The sequence below is a fragment of the Hermetia illucens genome, chromosome 5 (assembly GCF_905115235.1).
Source record: "Hermetia illucens chromosome 5, iHerIll2.2.curated.20191125, whole genome shotgun sequence".
NCBI classification, from domain to species: Eukaryota; Metazoa; Arthropoda; class Insecta; order Diptera; family Stratiomyidae; genus Hermetia; species Hermetia illucens.
Genome location: NC_051853.1, coordinates 15,691,741 through 15,708,769, shown reverse-complemented (window position 1 = coordinate 15,708,769; position 17,029 = coordinate 15,691,741). Strand labels below are relative to the sequence as shown.

Genomic DNA, 17,029 nt, shown 5'->3' with positions numbered 1-17,029 from the left:
CACGGAGCCTCACCGGAGGTTATCTGGTACCATGGGAACCGGAATGGCCGTCTGAGAGCGTATGCTCCAGGAGAATTCCTGGAGGATGTGTTCTCGGCCCGGTTATTTGCGGTTGGCCCCCTAGTGGGAGTTTCATGGTGGTTGTGGTTATGCCTACATCGCGGGCAGAGCTCCTCGGAGCTCGAGCGTGGAGTTGCGCTGTACAACTCGGGTGTCGTACCCCTTAGTTGCGGCAGAGGTGTTAGATAGGCCTTGCATCCACTGGTATGAATGCTGAGCCTGCACTCAGTATAAACCAGGACCGCTGTGCTTGCATGGTGGGGCTCTGATTGTAGTCCCAAAATCAATCCGTGTCCGAAGAGGACCGTGGGATTAAGCCTTCACGGCAGGTACTCACGCTAAACCCCCAGGACTTTCGTGTCAGCGCAACTGAAGTCGAGGAGGCAATAAAACGAAGAAATCGGGGAAAGCCACAAAACCTGACAACATCGCACCTGAGCTATGGAAAGCGAAGAGCAGAGACCCAACACTGCGGCTCAGTGAATTTTTTAATCGGAAAAGAAAGGTAGTCTAGCAGAATTCTCAAATTACCGTCCGATCCGGTTACTTTCCCATACCATGAAGATTTTTGAACGCATTCTTGACGACCGTATTCGCGAAATCGTTGAAATAATCGTGAATCAAGCCGGCTTTGTCAAAAACTGCGGAACTACTGACGGAATACACGCTGTGTGCCACACGAACTCATGTTTTATGCTTTACGACAATACTTAGTGCCAGAAGAACTCATGCACTGGATTCAATTGTCCTACCACGATCCCAAAAGTAAAGTTCGAAGTATGGCGGGTGTATCAAAACCGCTTCGTGACTCTGTTGGTGTTCATCAAGGAAGCGCCCTCTCACCACTCCTCTTTGTTCTTGTTACAGACAGCGTCACACGGGGCATCCAACGTCCAGCGCAATATACACTGTTTATGCAAATGATGTTTTCCTAGCATCTAATAGCAAAAATGATCTGGAGCAACTTGTCCAAAAATGGAATGATCGCCTCATGCAACACCGTCTCAGATTGAATCTAAACAAAACTGAATTTTTGACCACCGATCCCCATGAAACAGGCACAATCACTGTCAGCGGCAGTGATCTGCCCAGAACTGAGCGATTAAAATCCCTCGGATTAACGTGTTTCTCCGTCGACCCATCCACCCTCTATGCCTCTTCTAACCGCAGACTGCTCCGGACCTCTGGCCATTCCTCTCCTTGAGTCTTCCTTGGTTGAGTTCCTCATTGGTAATTTTGACTCCAATGTTGGACTTGGCCCCGATGGGCTTCTTAACTGTAGAAAGCACATTTCCCTCGCCCTGTGTATAATCTACAATAAAAGTCTAGAAGAATGCTACTTTCTCTATCTCTGGAAAGAGGCCCTTATCATCCCTATCCTCAAGAACGGAGACCCTTCTCTTGCTGTGAACTACCGCCCCATTTCTCTTTTCTTATCTTGGTCCAACATACTGGAAAGATGCGTCAACGACTGCGCATTTCGGTCACCTAATTGTTAAAGAGCAACATGGTTTCGTGAAACATAGATCTACGGCTTCAAACCTTCTGGTCTCTCATACCGTTCTTGCAAAGCTTCTTTTGATGGTTACTCATCTCGTTCCTACTCTTCTTCCTCTGGCGTTCCCCAAGGCTTTATACTTGGCCCGCTACTCTTCCTCTTTTTGAGGTTTTCTGTCGAACAAAATCTTTCAAAGTCGATTCACTGTCTGTCTGTCTGTCACACGCACTTTTCTTCAAAACGACTAAACCGATCCGGACGAAATTCGGTGGACAGATGGGAACTATAAAATCCCACGCATAAAGCGAGTGACATAAATTTAGGTAGAATTTAAAGGGGGGCTCTCCATACATGCAAACTGAGGACTTGAACAATTTTTTCACTCGATATAGTAGTCGACTGGGGTATCAAATGAAAAGCCTCGGTTAGTATTTTCCGAAACTTATATTAGTTTTGACGAGAACTGTAAAGTGCGCGAGGAAGGAGTCAAAATGTACACACTTAAAGTGAGACAAGACTCATTTTCGGAAACTGCCCTATCCAAAAATCCCAAAAAAATCTGGGGGTGCGCTTATATGAAATCTAGGCCTCAAAATATGTGCCTTTTCGATATCTGCTCAAATAAATTTACTAATAGTACAGTATCAACTGCTAGAATTTGAATGAAAGCTCCCCCCAACTTATATTATTTCTTTATTTTAATCGACATGTCCTTGAAAAGTTTCGGTGGACTTTGTCAGTTTACATCAAATAACTTGACGGCAGACTCGGAGATGAAATCTATAATACTTGCTTTTCCTGAAGGCATGCACATCGGCCAAATGGCTCTAGATTTGGAGAAGGCGACAAGCAGGTTTGGACTAAAGATAAATACCAACAAAGCCAAAGTTCTCAGTGCGACAGATTATTGTACTCTCCATATTTGCAGGCGCCATGAAATTTCTATATCTGAGTAGCGCTCTTTCTGCCCAAGGGGACACGATATGACGACGCATTATCAGCAATAAATTCACTATCTTTGTCCAAAATCTTGATTTGCAGATATCTCAACACCATTATCAATTTAGAAGTAATTCCGCATATTTACTCGAAAGATACCACCCACCGCCGTCGTGTTATCAGAGTTCTCTGGCCCGAGAAAATCTCGAACGCAGAACAACGTCAAGGTAGAGGCCAAATAGTCATTGCAAGGAGGATCCCGTTTTGTCTCCTCTTCACAGGAAAGCATATACTACTTTTGGGAAGAAGCATAGTTTTTTTTTATTTTATTTTTTTTTTTATGGATGGAGGTGGAAATCTTGGAAAGACGCTGCTGCGCTCTGGTTCGCTATACCAGCTCGTCCATGTTACGTCTCCGTCGCGCCGCCTTCCGAGCTCGATCCAACTCCAGGAGTTTTGTCTGCACCACGGCTACTGCCTCATTTACCGCCATCCAGTTTTCCTCCGACTTCAACATCTCTTCCACCAGGTTGGAGGGCTCGATGTCAACCCCTAAGATACTGTTCAACCTCCTTTTCTGCTGCAGAAATCTGGAACAATGGAACATAACGTGCTCCGGGTCCTCGAGTGTAGCACCGCATTCAGGACAGTTGGGAGACTCGTCCAACTCGAAGCGATGCAAGTACCGTGTCCCGTAAGCAACTGTGTCAGGTGGTAATTCAATTCTCCGTGCTTTCGGTTGACCCATTTCTCGATACACGGGATCAATGTATGGGTCCACCTGCCCTTGTCGGAGTTATCCCATCGTTGTTGCCACTTGCCACACAACTCTCTCCTGATGGCTTTTCGGAAATCCGCATTTATCTCGGCTGGATTTGCCTTCCGTTTTTCGTAGAGCCAGTGTGCCTCGCCCGCTAGAAGATCTATAGGGATCATTCCTGCGATAACACAAACTGCCTCCGTTGACGCCGTCCTAAATGCGCTGCACACCTTTAGCGCAATTGGCCGGTATGCCGAACATATCTTCCTCCGGTTGACAGCGTGGTTCAACGCTCCCGCCCAGACAGGGGCCGCGTATAGCAGGATCGCTGACATTTGCTGCCTTCTCTCGCGCATAATCCAAGTGTCCCTTGAAACTCAGCTTGGCATCGATCATCACCCCCAGGTATTTGACAACCGATATTGAGACGACCTCACGATTACCAACCTGGATGATAACCGTGTTGTTCTTCCTACGGTTGGTAATGAGGACCGCCTCCGTCTTTTCGTCCGCCAGGTCCAGCTTGGCCATTCGTAACCATGACTAGATGGTATGCATAAAGCTCCACGTCCTCGGGATGCTTTGAAATTGCAACCACCGCCAAGTCATTCGCAAAACCAATCAGCGTTGTCTCCTCCGGCACGCGAAGGCCAAGCACTCCGTCGTACATTATGTTCCACAGCAGCGGTCCCTATACAGAACCTTGAGGCACACCTGCTGTCACAATGTACTCCTTCGGCCCGTCGTTCGTCTCGTACCAGAGAAGTCTGTCCGAAAAGTAACTCTCGATGAGCCGAGCCAAGTAGCTAGGAACATCCAGTTTGGCCAAAGCACCTTTAATCCAGCCCCAGTTGGCTCAGTTAAAAGCATTTTTGACGTCCAGCGTCACCAGAGTACAGCATTTGCCTATGGCCATTGCATTTCGAGCCAATTCCACGACCTTTGCTACTGCATCGACCGTAGAACGGGTTCGCCGAAACCCATATTGCCGCTCTGAAAGATCACCCGCAAGCTCGATGAACGGGAGCAGCCTATTGTATATCACTCTCTCCAACATCTTCCCCATGGTCTCTAAGAGGCAAATAGGGCGATATGAAGAGGGCACGCCGGGTGGTTTTCGGGGCTTCGGTAGCAACACCAGCTTCTGCCTCTTCCACTGGGCGGGAAACATTCCTTCCGCCATGCACGATTCGAATGTGCTTGCGAACCACCTTGCTCTGGCCTTGATCGCCACCTTCAGAGCCTTGTTCGGAATTCCGTACAATCCCAGATCTTTGCTGTCCCCAGTACGTCTACAGATTACCCAAAATTCCTCTTCGGTAACATCAGGGATCGAGAAGACGTCCTGCTGAGCTGCCAGTTGGGGTTCTCTTTCGTCCTGTTCCTGCTGCGGGAAAAGAGTTGTAATTATTTGCAACAAGAGCCGTGGGCATGTCACTTGAGGTGATTTTTGCCCGCGGATCTCCTTTATTACAATTTGGTAGGCTGTACCCCACGGATTCGTATGAGCCTCCATGCAGAGCTTCTGGTAGCATTCCCGCTTGCTTCTCCGAATGGCCTTCTTAAGGTTGCTTCGCAGATCCCTGTATTCCTCCTCACACTCCTGGTGCTCCGGCCTTCCCCTTGTCCTATGGGAAAGTCTTCTCGCTCGGAGACAAGAGGATCTCAAGGCAGCGATCTCTGTGTTCCATCAGTAGTTTGACCTCTTGCCGTGGTGCAAACGTCGTCGTGGCATCGTAGCGTCGCATGCTTCGGTTACACGCTGAGACAGCTGTGTGACCCTTTCCACCGCTGTTCCATCCGGATCATGGGCTCCCTCCAATGCGGCCAGGAATGTCTCCTCGTCGAAAGCTCCGATAGACCAGCCAACCGCCTTAGCCTTTCCACCTCCAGAGCGTCGTTGACTGCTTCCCCGGTTCCCAATGCAGATGAAGATGGCCTGGTGGTCACTGTGGGTGTAGTGCTCACTCACTTGCCAAGCCATCTCCCTCACCAGTGAAGTGCTAACAAATGTCAGGTCAACGATCGAACCCGACCCTCTTCCTCGAAAGGTGGGCACGCATCCAACGTTGGCCAGCACGATGTCCAGCTCCGCAAATGACTCCAACAGAATTTGACCTCTGGAGTTCGTCGATCGGCTTCCCCATTCTAGGGCTGCGGTCTCTAGCGTCCAACACCAGACTGTCTAACATCTCCACATATTGTGCTAAGGTTGAAGAAGCATAGTTCGGTTTTCGTATTTAGTATACAACTGTGGATGTATTTCCTTAAAAACTCCTTTTAGACGCGAATTTAAACAGGAGGTTAAAGGTCGTTTTTTTCAGACGTCAATATTCAGTTGCGATCCCTCTAGCATAACGAAATATCTCTCAAGCAAGGCCGGAGTGTACATCACTCATTTTATCTAAACATTACTTGTACTGACTCTGCTTGCTAGTTGGCTGCGATCTACAGATATCGCTGCCTTTTGGAAGACTCTCTGGTATGTACAATGTTTTCGCAATGATACTATAGCGTGGGGTTGTTACGGACCCCTGCACTTTCCTAAAGCCAATTGTACCCTGTACGTGTCACTAATGATTTAGCCCTTCTCTATGAATTTCATGGCTTATTATGAAATGAAGTGGATTTAATGTGGCAAAGACGTTGTAGAACATGTTCAGGGAAGACTAGTTGGGGAATGCCTAGGGAAAGTAGCGAAGTGCACAAGTGTACCCTCAGGGGTGGAAGATTATCGCTCGAGGCATCCAACCTATTAAGAAACCTAGACCTTCCTCGGCGGACACTAGCAAGGAAACGTCCAAATGTTGCAAGAGGAATTTGCATAACTTCCAAACTGAATAACAATTGCGAAGTCTACATCTGTGGATCAGATGGAATTCTCCGTTTCCAGAGCAGATAATTTGCATAACCACCATAAAAACAAAATCGGAAATTACGACATCAAAACATTACCGCGGGCGAACTCACCTGTGTGCGCATACGAGACCGGAACTTTCCATATCGAAATATGAGACGTCACAGAAGCGAAAAATTTGCCGAAGGCCAACGGCAGTATTATCTTAAGAAAATAGTTCCACGGCATATCCGTGTGTTTGCGTACTCCCCATAGGTTGAAAAATGGGCCACTGTAGACGGTGATGCTGGTCAGTTGGACCATAGTAACCGTCATTGGGTACGGGAACTCACTCAACACCATCTTCCCGATTACATTATTGCTCGATGACACAATATACCAAATAATGCACAAAAACAACACGACAAAGACGTGGCGGGAACCTCTTTTAGTTTCTGCCATTTCATACGAAAATGATGTAAACTACACGCTAAGACTTTCTTTTTTCTTGTAGAAACGAAGGTCGTTGGGGATTTTGTAATGCACTCGCGGCAATGAAAACTTCCAACGTCACGGAATTTAGAGTGATCTCCACGGTGGCGGGTTGTCAGCTTGCAATGTTGGAATTTTCAAAAGATTGTGCATCCCCAACGAAAGGGTAGCCCCCGAAATAAAAGTAACAATGAAACGCGAAAGCGCCAGCAATCTAACCACCTACTAACCGAAGGCACCGTGTGACAATAACTGTCACGTATGTCGGTATGTCGGGTAAGAAGAAACCGAGGAGATCGAAGAAGTTACTGACGTTGACATTTTGGTTACGAGTTTTTGACGTTTTCGGTTAGTACTAGATTTGACGGCGTAGATGAATTATTGGACGAGCGATGTAGGAAATTGCGAGCAGAATATTTGAACACAGAGTCACCCCTGTATATTCTTTCAAACTGCTTGAAATATAAATCTTACATTCTCTCAAAACTATTCGAAATCCATATGTTTTTTACATATTTATCAAATAAAATTAACGAAAAATATAAATCTATGATTGTGAACTTCAAAGATATTTCATGTGGAGAAATTTTTGAAGTAACTGTCAGTTGTGTCAGACCTTTGGGAGAACACCGGCAAGGTTTGAATAAATGGTGAATCTGCAATAGTCGCTTGATAAAAAACAAACTGCGTTCAAAATCTACTAGTTGAAGGTGCCCCCTTTGGAACTTCCTACTCTACACTTGTTCATCTGTAATCCCATTCATTCAAACATGGAACCTATGGCTTTGGGAAGTCCTACTGGCAGTCCTGCCGCTGGTACGAGTCCATTTCTGCCTTCATTTTTGATGGGAGAATCAAATATGCCCTCCACTCCAAGAAGCAATACACTGTCTCCTACAAAGAACAGAAGTTTAGCATTTGGCGGTAAGTTCAAGGTTTACACGTGAGGTCCGTGCTAATCGAGTCCGATTTTCAGCTACATCCCCAACAATAGGACCGACTTCCTCGCCAGATTTTAATCGATCCTTGTTAACTCAGAAAACCTTCGGCTACCAGCAAATACCACCAATGCACAATTTTCCTGGAACACCCATTCAAAGTCATAATACCAGCATATCTGGACCACCCACTCAGGTTTGGGAGGATTTATAAAATTTGTGTTTTATTGCTGATTATGTCGTCATTGCAGGGATTGTTTGATTCGCTTCGGTCAGAAGTGAATAGTGTTCAAACTCCTACCCGCCAGTTTGGAACGAACGTGTGTGGACCACTGGCTGGGACTCCTAATATGAATCAATCTTACAATGATTCACTTTTGAACCAATCAAACTTCAATGCCTCGAGGTAAGTCGCGTTGCAAATTCAGAGCCGACCAACACAGAAAGCGGTCAAGCCTTCTGAATTCTTTGTAACCTGGACTTCCTTATGTAGGAACGTAAACTACGGCAGTCAGACCGCGTCGAAAATCTATATTACACAGAACACCAGACCACATTCTGCGTGTTCCAGCTCTAATTTTTTTTTAATAAATTTTCTACCTACAATTTCAAAACGAGGTAAAAGGAGAGGTGTAGTTGGTACGAAAATTCAATTTTATGTTATCTGCATATTTTTGGGCAACTATATGCGCTTTAGAGGACAATTCCAAGGAATTTTCCATTTCCACCTCGCAAGATTTTCTCCCCTCGGACACGTTGAAGGCTGTGGAAAGAAGCTGATTCTCCCAGCTCTGGAATTTGTTATGGCAATTCCAAGAGGGTTTCATTTTCATTTGGGGCTGTTTTGAAGAATTTGAATACATTTACAGAGTGTTGAGCTCCCCCAAAGGTACATCGTTGGGGTACCAACTAAACACCTCCCCATCGTCAGCGAGCTCGCCTGGAATCGTTTATTGCATCACTTCGGGCTAGTCCCCGAACTCTCTCGGATTGCGGAGCTCTAAAATCACGGAATTCCTTTCACCAACGGAAAGGGAGAGGAGGAAGGGAACTGTCAATGCAAGGAACCCCCTGCCATCCGGCTCCTCCATTGGTCGAGCTCTATATTCTTTGCAACGAGGAAGACCCGGACGTAATGGGCAACATGGCTCCACTTGTCAGCGCTCCTCAGCATCTCCTGGATAACGTTGCTTGAATAGAGCTGCTGACGAATCCTATTCCACCTTCCATAAGAAAAAAGGTATGATGGGCGTTGTCCACAACTCCATTGCCAAACACACAATCTTGTGCAGGTAAGACTGAAAACTTCCATGCCCACTTAAGGACTGGGTAAGGAAAAAGTCTCAAATATGCTTCTAATCTAGCCGCGCACTTAAGTTGCCAACGAACCACGCAGACCATCTGCCTCTAGTTTCATTTTGCCACGAGAGTTGCCATTCACCTAGGGTGCGTTGTCGTTCACCACGAGCAGCCACCTCCTTTGGCTCTTCTCCCTTGCGCTTGTATATGGCTTGGCGCTCCTTAGTAAGAAGGACAAGTGAAGCTTCCCGTCTCTGTACATGCACAAGACGCTTACGATATATCTCCTTACAAAGCCCATACCTCTGTGCCGTAGAGCAGGAGACGTCGTCTGCTAGAGGTAGGACCCCCAACATTTGCAATTAGACTACTTAACGCCGAAAACCCAGCCTCAGTCTTGTTCGCGGCTGCTTTGATTTGCTCAAAAAAGCTCATCTTTCAGTCAAGAGTCAACCCTAGGTACTTTACCGCTGGTTTTGACTCGATTATCGACTCGCCGAACGATATGGAATGCAGGGTTGGAATTCTCTTTTTAGTCAGGGTGACTACTTCGGGTTTTTCTAGTGCAAGGTTGAAAGCATGATCAGTCATCCATCCAGTTACCTAGTCGCCAGTGTGTCCAGCAACAAGCGCCGCGACATCATCTGCATAACCGACCCAGGCGCAATAATTCTGGCATGTCGAGTTTAAGTAGACTATCATACATAGGTAGCGTTCCAGAGGCCCGGCCCTAGGTTGAGTCTCTGCGCTACCTACGACGTGACCTCCATCCTCCTTTGACCCTCTAGTGTTTCATAGAACATGTGAAGAACCGATAGTCCCTCAATATGCATAAGGGATAGTTAGGCACGTGGAAAGTATTATCCAGTGTGCCTAGAATGTCTTTCCATCTTACGGAATTAATGGCGTCTCTGACGTCAAGCGTTACGAGGGGACCACCCGTCGAGTTCAGCGACTATTTGCCACCGCTCGAGGAGCAGCATCCGTGACTTGCATGGCAGCATTAACTGTGAATCTCTCTGCTATAAAACCGAACTGCCTTGGAGATTAGTCTCCGGCCGCACGTATCGCTTCAGCGGGTCTACCTCTGATGAGCTTTTTGAATGCTTTTCCAGCAATGTCAAGCATTCAAAGTCGGCGGTATAAAGAAGGCAACTCAGGGTCACCTTTCCCCTTGCTTATCAGCGCAAGCCTCACCACCTTCCAACGAGAAGGGAAAATGCCCTCTCTCAGGCAAACATTGAATGCGCCAAGCAGTAGGTCTGACCGATGTTGGAACACCAGTTTGTATATCTCTGCTGGGATACCATCGGGTCCTGGCGCCTTCTTGTTTTTCATAGAGAAGACTGCTTGTTCCAGCTCAACTCAAGAGAAGTGGGCAGTGGGACGACGTCAACATGCCGCACGGCGTGCGCAGAGAATATTGTCCGCACAATGCGGTCAATCTGCTCGATCTTAAGTGAACAGGGTTTCGGCAGAGATCCGATTTTTCGAGTTACCGAGTCCCTACAAATCCCCAATCACTTCATCGACCAGCGGGTGGCACACAGCGAGAATTTGTATCAACCACTTCGAAAGCAATATATTGATGGTCGCTTGCCGAGAAGTCCTCCAAAATTCGCCACCTGTCTCGGGTGTTTAAAACCAGGCCGCCATTTTGAGAGTTCGTTTCCCTCTGGAGTCTGGGTGAGGCATGCGCCATTCAGAATCCCTGACATTGCAGCCACCGCCGACCAGGATCTGCCCCTTTGTGCCCAAGATAGAGTCCTCCAGAGCCATCAAGCCTGCCTCGAAAGTCGGGCATCATCTCATAAGGTAGACACTGAAAAACTTCATCATCAACGGCGCAACAACCGGTATCCGGTCTAGGCCTGCCTTAACAAGGAACTCCAGACATCCCGGTTTTGCGCCGAGGTCCACCAATTTGATATCCCTAAAAGCTGTCTGGCGTCCTGACCTACGCCATCGCTCCATCTCAGGCAGTCTGCCTCGTCTTCTTTTTCTACCATAGATATTGCCCTTATATCGTTTCCAGGCTGGATCATCCTCATCCATACGTATTAAGTGACCCCCTCACCGTAACCTATTGAGCCGGATTTTATCCACAACGGGACGGTCATGGTATCGCTCATAGATTTCGTCGTTATATAGGCTAGTGAATCGTCCATCCTCATGTAGGGGGCGAAAAATTCTTCGGAGGATTCTTCCCTCGAACGCGGCCAAGAGTTCGCAATTTTTCTTGCTAAGAACCCAAGTCTCCGAGGAATACATGAAGACTGGCAAAATCATTGTCTTTTATAGTAAGAGCTTTGATCCTGTTATCGGTTGTGATTTTTGACCCTAGATAGGAGAAATTGTCAACGGTCTCAAAGTTGTAGTCTCCTATCTTCATTGTTTTCGTTTGATCAGTACGGTTTGATGTTGTTGGTTGGTTGGTTTTTGGTGCTGACATTGCCACCATATATTTTGTCTTGCCTTCATTGATGTGCAGCCCAAGATCTCGCGCCAATTACCGCCTGCTCGATCTGGATGAAGGCAGTTTGTACGTCTCGGGTGGTTCTTATGATGTCAATATCGTCAGCATAGGCCGGTAGTTGGGTGGACTTAATGAGGATCGTACCTCTTGCATTTATCTCAGCATCACGGATCACTTTCTCGAGGAGCAGGTTAAAAAGGACGCATGAAAGGGCATCCCCTAGTCTTAGACCGTTCTTTATGTCGAATGGTCTTAAAAGTGATCCTGCTGCTTTTATCTGGCGTTGGTGATAAGACTCCACGCGGGCCCGTGTCTTTTGAGAATGCAACATTACTAGGTATGCGGCATTCTCCCGTTCCGTTGCTAGCTTACATTCATCGTCAAACCAGCCGTTCCGACTTCTTTTGCGGCTGGGGGCAAGCATGTTTGTGGCGGTATTTATGATAATGATTCTTTAGGTGATTGTGGAGATCATTTGTTGATAATTCATTTCCAGGGTCTCTGTTGACTGCGGTACCCATATCCCCCTTATAGGTGCTACGGAGGGCTGTGTTGTGGATGGCTTTAGTGTTAACTCTCACCTGATTGTCAGAGAGGATTCTGGGTGGTGTTGTTATTCGAGCTCGGAGCACCACGCCAACGAGATAGTGATCCGAGTCTATATTGGCCCCCCTATATGTTCTGACATTCATCAAGGCTGAGAGGTAACGGCGTCCGATTAAAACGTGGTCAATTTGATTGAAAGTGGTCCCATCTGGAGAGGCCCACGTTTGTTTGTGGACCGCTTTCGGTGCAAACCAGGTATTTTCAACAACAATTTCGTGTGACCCTGCTAATTGAATAACCCGCACTCCGTTATCATTCGTATTTTGGTGGGAGCTATGGGAGCCGAGGTATCACCTGGATATGGGCTCCATCCCTACTAGGCTGTTAAAATCCCCAAGTATGATTTATATGTCATGTCGGCGCTATATAACTCTTGTTTCTTATGCCATTATGGTTAACTCTTAAACTTTTGGTTCGTTCTGCAAGGAGAATAAACGGTATGCGTTTTGGAATTTACCTGATGTCCGGCCGACATCGAGAAACAATTTTTAGCTGCAGTGGCTTGGCTGATTTGCGATGTCATACTTTACCACGCGAACTATCGAACGGAAGAGAATTCTCCGCGCTAGTCAGTTTCTGTCCGCCCGGATGCGATATCCACGAAGGATCGGAACGAAGTGGAGAATCGCTGGTCGACGTGGCCAACCGTTGGAAGCGTTTGATTACCGGGCACACAGCGCTGTACGGCTCCCTCAACACAGCTGCCGCAAGTCAAAGCGCTGGACGGAGAGCTTCAGTCGAGCCAGGGAGACCCGTTTGGTCGTGCCTCCTACGTTGAGGCTATATATAATAATGTCGGCCTCGCTCGCGGACTTCGAAGGGCCCTCATAAGGAGGCTGCAGCGGCTTCCGAGGAGCGTCCGTCCTAATAAGGACGTGCGTATTGGATCCGAGATCCCTGGGCATGTCAGCTACGTGTGGCTGGCGGCGCCTTCAGTTTTGACATTGCGTCCTTGAGCAGATGCAACAGACCGACATCGTTGAGTCCCCACCTGATGTCGAGAACAAGGTCGCTGGCGAGTCTCAGATTTTCTGTCATTGGAAAGGCGAAATCGTCGCTGTCGCTGCTGTTAATGTTGCCCTTGGCTTAGAATTAGAGTTTCGTGATGCTTTGGCTAGTGGTGGAGAAATATCAGAAGGTACTAGTTCTTCATTAAATTTAGCAAAACGTTTCAGTTTGCTTTGGTTGATTATCATGAATCGTTTGCTTGTTTTCCATTTGAAATCCTGAATACAAATATTACACGTATGCGGTCGGTCTTCAGAGTGTGATGGAAGATGTCTTTACAACGATTTCAATGAACTACCGCACAACGTACACTTACACTCCGAAACATCGGTATGCGCATTATTGAAATGTTCACGTAATGCAGAATATGTAAAATAGACGAGCCACACTGATCACTATTATCTGTCCTTTTTGGTAGTTACTTGATCGGGTTCACCATTTATTATTAAAATTACTTGTTTATTGTTAATTATTTTTAATTTTATTAATTCAACTTAGTTGAGATTATTCCTCCTGCTTCCTTTGTTCGAACTCCGACTGACATCGAAAAACAATTTTCGCTGTCGTGGTCAACTTGATTCGCACTTGCGTGCGTGCAATACGCAAGTTGTTCGTTCCGTCAATTATTGCGACGAAACTGCTTAGCAGCGTCTCCATCCGTTATCTCCAAGCTCTAGGATTTGCTGAGGTTTGAGGAGCGGCTTGGCCACAGCCCTGCTTCGGGAACGGTCAGGCAGTCGAGACAAATGGATCCTACTAGGCAATACTCTGCAACAATGGGCAGGACCATCAATCAAGTACAAAATAAGGGGTTTCTTGACGAAAAGCTGCAGACGGAGAAGGATGAAGGCGAGTCTCCCGCGCCTAAAAACGGGACAAATTGTACCAACTGGTCCTCCAGGTTGAGGGTTGGGTAGGGCTGACAACCCTACACGGAAAACAACATGTTACGAAGCCACAACAGGAGCCTCGGATAGGACGGATTTTAAAACGACGGACCCGGCAACGACAAATGAACAACGATTTGCGCATTTTCTGTACAGAGATGAAGCTGATAAGCAGCTAGCCGATACCCTGTCCCAATATAGGGCTGATGTAACAGCGTTGCAAGAGATGCGATGGACAGGGACCGGTTTCCTGGAGAAGAGCCACTACACCATATATTATAGCGGCCATCCAGTAAACCATGTGCTCGGAGTAGGTTTCTTAGTGAGCCAAAAAATGAAACCTGCTGTTATCGGCTTTGAAAGCATAAGCGAACGGCTATGCACTCTGCGCTTGCGAGGCAAGTTTAGAAATATAAGCCTCATAAACGTTCACGCCCCTACAGAGGAGACTGCAGAGTCGGAGAAGGATACCTTCTACGAGGCAGTAGAAAGAACCCTCGAAGCCTGTCCCAGATATGATATCAAAATCATACTTGGGGATTTTAACAGCCAAGTAGGGAAGGAGCCCGTATTCAGGCGATACGTTGGCTCCCATAGCTTACACGAAAAAACAAATGATAACGGACTGCGGACTATTCAATTAGCAGGGTCACACGAAATGGTTGTTGGAAGTACCTGGTTTGCGCGGAAAGCGGTCCACAAACATACGTGGGCCTCTCCAGACGGGACCACTTTCAACCAAATTGACCACGTGTTGATCGAACGCCGCCACCTCTCAGCCTTGATGAATGTCAGAACATATAGGGGGGCCAATATAGACTCGGATCACTATCTCGTTGGCATCGTGCTCCGAGCTCGAATAACAATACCACCTAGAATCCCCTCTGACAATCAGGTGAGAGTGAACACTGAAGCCATCCACAACACAACCCTCCGCGACACCTATAAGAGGGAAATGGATGCCGCAATAACCGCAGTCAACAGAGGACCTGGAGATGAAGCATCAACTAATGATCTTCACAACCACCTGAAGAACGTTATCATGGATACGGCCACAAATATACTTGGCCCCAGCCGCAAAAGGAGTCGGAACGGCTGGTTTGACGATGAATGTAAGCTAGCAATGGAACGGAAGAATGCCGCATACCGAGTAATGTTGCATTCTCAAAGAACGCGGGCACGCGCAGAGACTTATCACGAACTCCGTCGAGCGGAGAAGCGACTTCACAGACGGAAAAAGGAAGCCTGGGAGAACCAACAAGTCTGTGAACTAGAAAAGTACAGGGAGCAACCGCACCAGGCGCGGAAGTTTTACCAACAAGTCAGCAGGATGAAGCCTTATACACCTCGATGCTCATCCTGCCGAGACAAAGAGGGAAATCTGATTTCCGACAGAATGGGCATATTAAAGCGATGGGTTGAGTACTTTGATGAGCTACTGAACAACCAGAACATCGGCGAGTTGGAGGTCCCGCCAACTGAAGACGACGGACAAATACTGCCACCACCAAGTTTAGGAGAAACAGTCCGTGCAATTCATCGGCTAAAAAATCATAAGTCGCCAGGAGCCGATGGAATTACAGCCGAATTGGTTAAATATGGAGGCGACCAGTTACACCAAGTGGTTCATCAACTTGTGCTCAAGGTATGGGACAGCGAATCAATGCCTGACGATTGGCAACGAGGCATAATCTGTCTCATACATAAAAAGGGAGATATCACACAGTGCAGCAATTATAGAGGTATCACGTTGCTGAGTACCATCTATAAGATATTCTCCACTATCTTGCTTGGCCGGATAGCCCCATACGCCCAGAACATCATTGGCCCATACCAAAGAGGCTTCACTCCAGGCAAATCAGCAACAGATCAGATTTTCTCTCTGCTATTCTATATCGTCAAAATTCATCCAGTTCACCAGGAAAAACTGATATTTGCACTTACGATCCTTGTAATTTCAAAATTAATGATTCGTATCAAGTTAGCCATATCAACTGTTCAATTGCGCTTCCAGTTATGTTTCCAACAGTCTTTGTCATAATTTGATCTCAATGGAATGTTAATTCAGAGAACAGCTAAATTTATGATTGTGTTAACTATTTGCGAGTCTTTGTGAATGTTCAATTCTTCTTCCCGCATACCTGCTCTATTGCTGACTATCTTTTCAGAATAACATCACCCACTGAATATCGACTGAATCAGAGCACGGCCAATAACCTGTCATCATGCGTCCTACCAAAGCAATCAAATTTCTGGATAACGGTGTACGGATTCCCACCGCAAGCAACAAACACAATTCTTTCTCATTTTTCCCAATGCGGAACAATAATAGATAAAATCTTCCCACCAGAGAGTGGTAACTGGGTTCATTTGAAATTCTCATCACGCCTCGAATGCGACAAGGCTTTAAACTATAATGAAAAGATTTTAGCCAATAATATTATGATTGGAGTGACACATTGCAAGGACTCAAGCATCGTGGATAAAGAAAACTTGATCGATAATAACCAGTAAGTAGACATGGAATTCTATTAAGAAAGTGAATAGTGACAAAAAATGCTTTTGCAGATTATGCCGAGTGCGTCCTTTGACGCACATAGCCTACAAAAGCGCACAGAACGACACTGCAGTCTGCCCAAGCCCCACAGCCCCACAAAGAAGTTCAGGAATTGTTAATAAGGCAATGGATCTGCTATTTGGCTGGTAGTTTGTTACGTACGCCTTGTGAGAGCGTTCAGTTCTTTCCATGTTTTACTTGATGCTACTGTTGTGTTGCTCACAAACATGCCGTGTAGATTTTGTTGCAGTTGGCGTCAAGCGCTTATGTTCCACGCATAGTTGAAATTCAAATATTTTTATATGTTCTTAGTTAATTGATTTTTAATGCTTTCTTGGTGTTCGGAAATCCAGCGATTATATGAAATTTGGAAATCTGTTCCAGGCTCATTTATTTGTTGTTTGAAGTGTAGACGTGATGAGGTTGAAGAATTTTGGTTTTTTTCCCTCAAAACAAGAACACGAAGAAAACTTACGGGAATGCTTGTAGTCTTTAAGGAGCAATCTGTTATCAACATTGTACATTTGACGTAATTTGATTTTTTTATACTAATAAAGGTGAAGCAAATGTAAAAGTGAAAGTGATAATGATAATAATAACAGTCTTTTATTTGATAACTCTATTTTCGACAAAATATAAATTTGAAATGTTACGTGCATGAAACGAAAGAACA

At 46.3% G+C, this 17,029-nt stretch overlaps 2 protein-coding genes across 2 annotated transcripts in view; one reads left to right on the top strand and one right to left on the bottom strand.

Annotated features, from left to right (window-relative positions):
- LOC119656516 (solute carrier family 35 member E1 homolog) overlaps window positions 1–6,918 on the bottom strand; it is a 31,897-nt gene extending 24,979 nt beyond the window's left edge. Inside the window, exon 1 of the mRNA XM_038062859.1 lies at window positions 6,228–6,918. Within this exon, the coding sequence (XP_037918787.1) occupies window positions 6,228–6,555 (328 nt within the window). The 5' untranslated portion in view covers window positions 6,556–6,918. The remainder of the gene's footprint in view (window positions 1–6,227) is intronic.
- Window positions 6,919–7,143: 225 nt separating this feature from the next.
- On the top strand, window positions 7,144–16,952 carry LOC119656517 (nucleoporin Nup35). The gene is made up of 5 exons (XM_038062860.1): window positions 7,144–7,509; window positions 7,562–7,719; window positions 7,775–7,929; window positions 15,968–16,309; window positions 16,368–16,952. Exons 1-5 carry the CDS (start codon window positions 7,356–7,358, stop codon window positions 16,504–16,506), a joined length of 948 nt encoding a protein of 315 aa, XP_037918788.1. The 5' UTR covers window positions 7,144–7,355; the 3' UTR covers window positions 16,507–16,952.
- The last annotated feature ends 77 nt before the right edge of the window (window positions 16,953–17,029 follow it).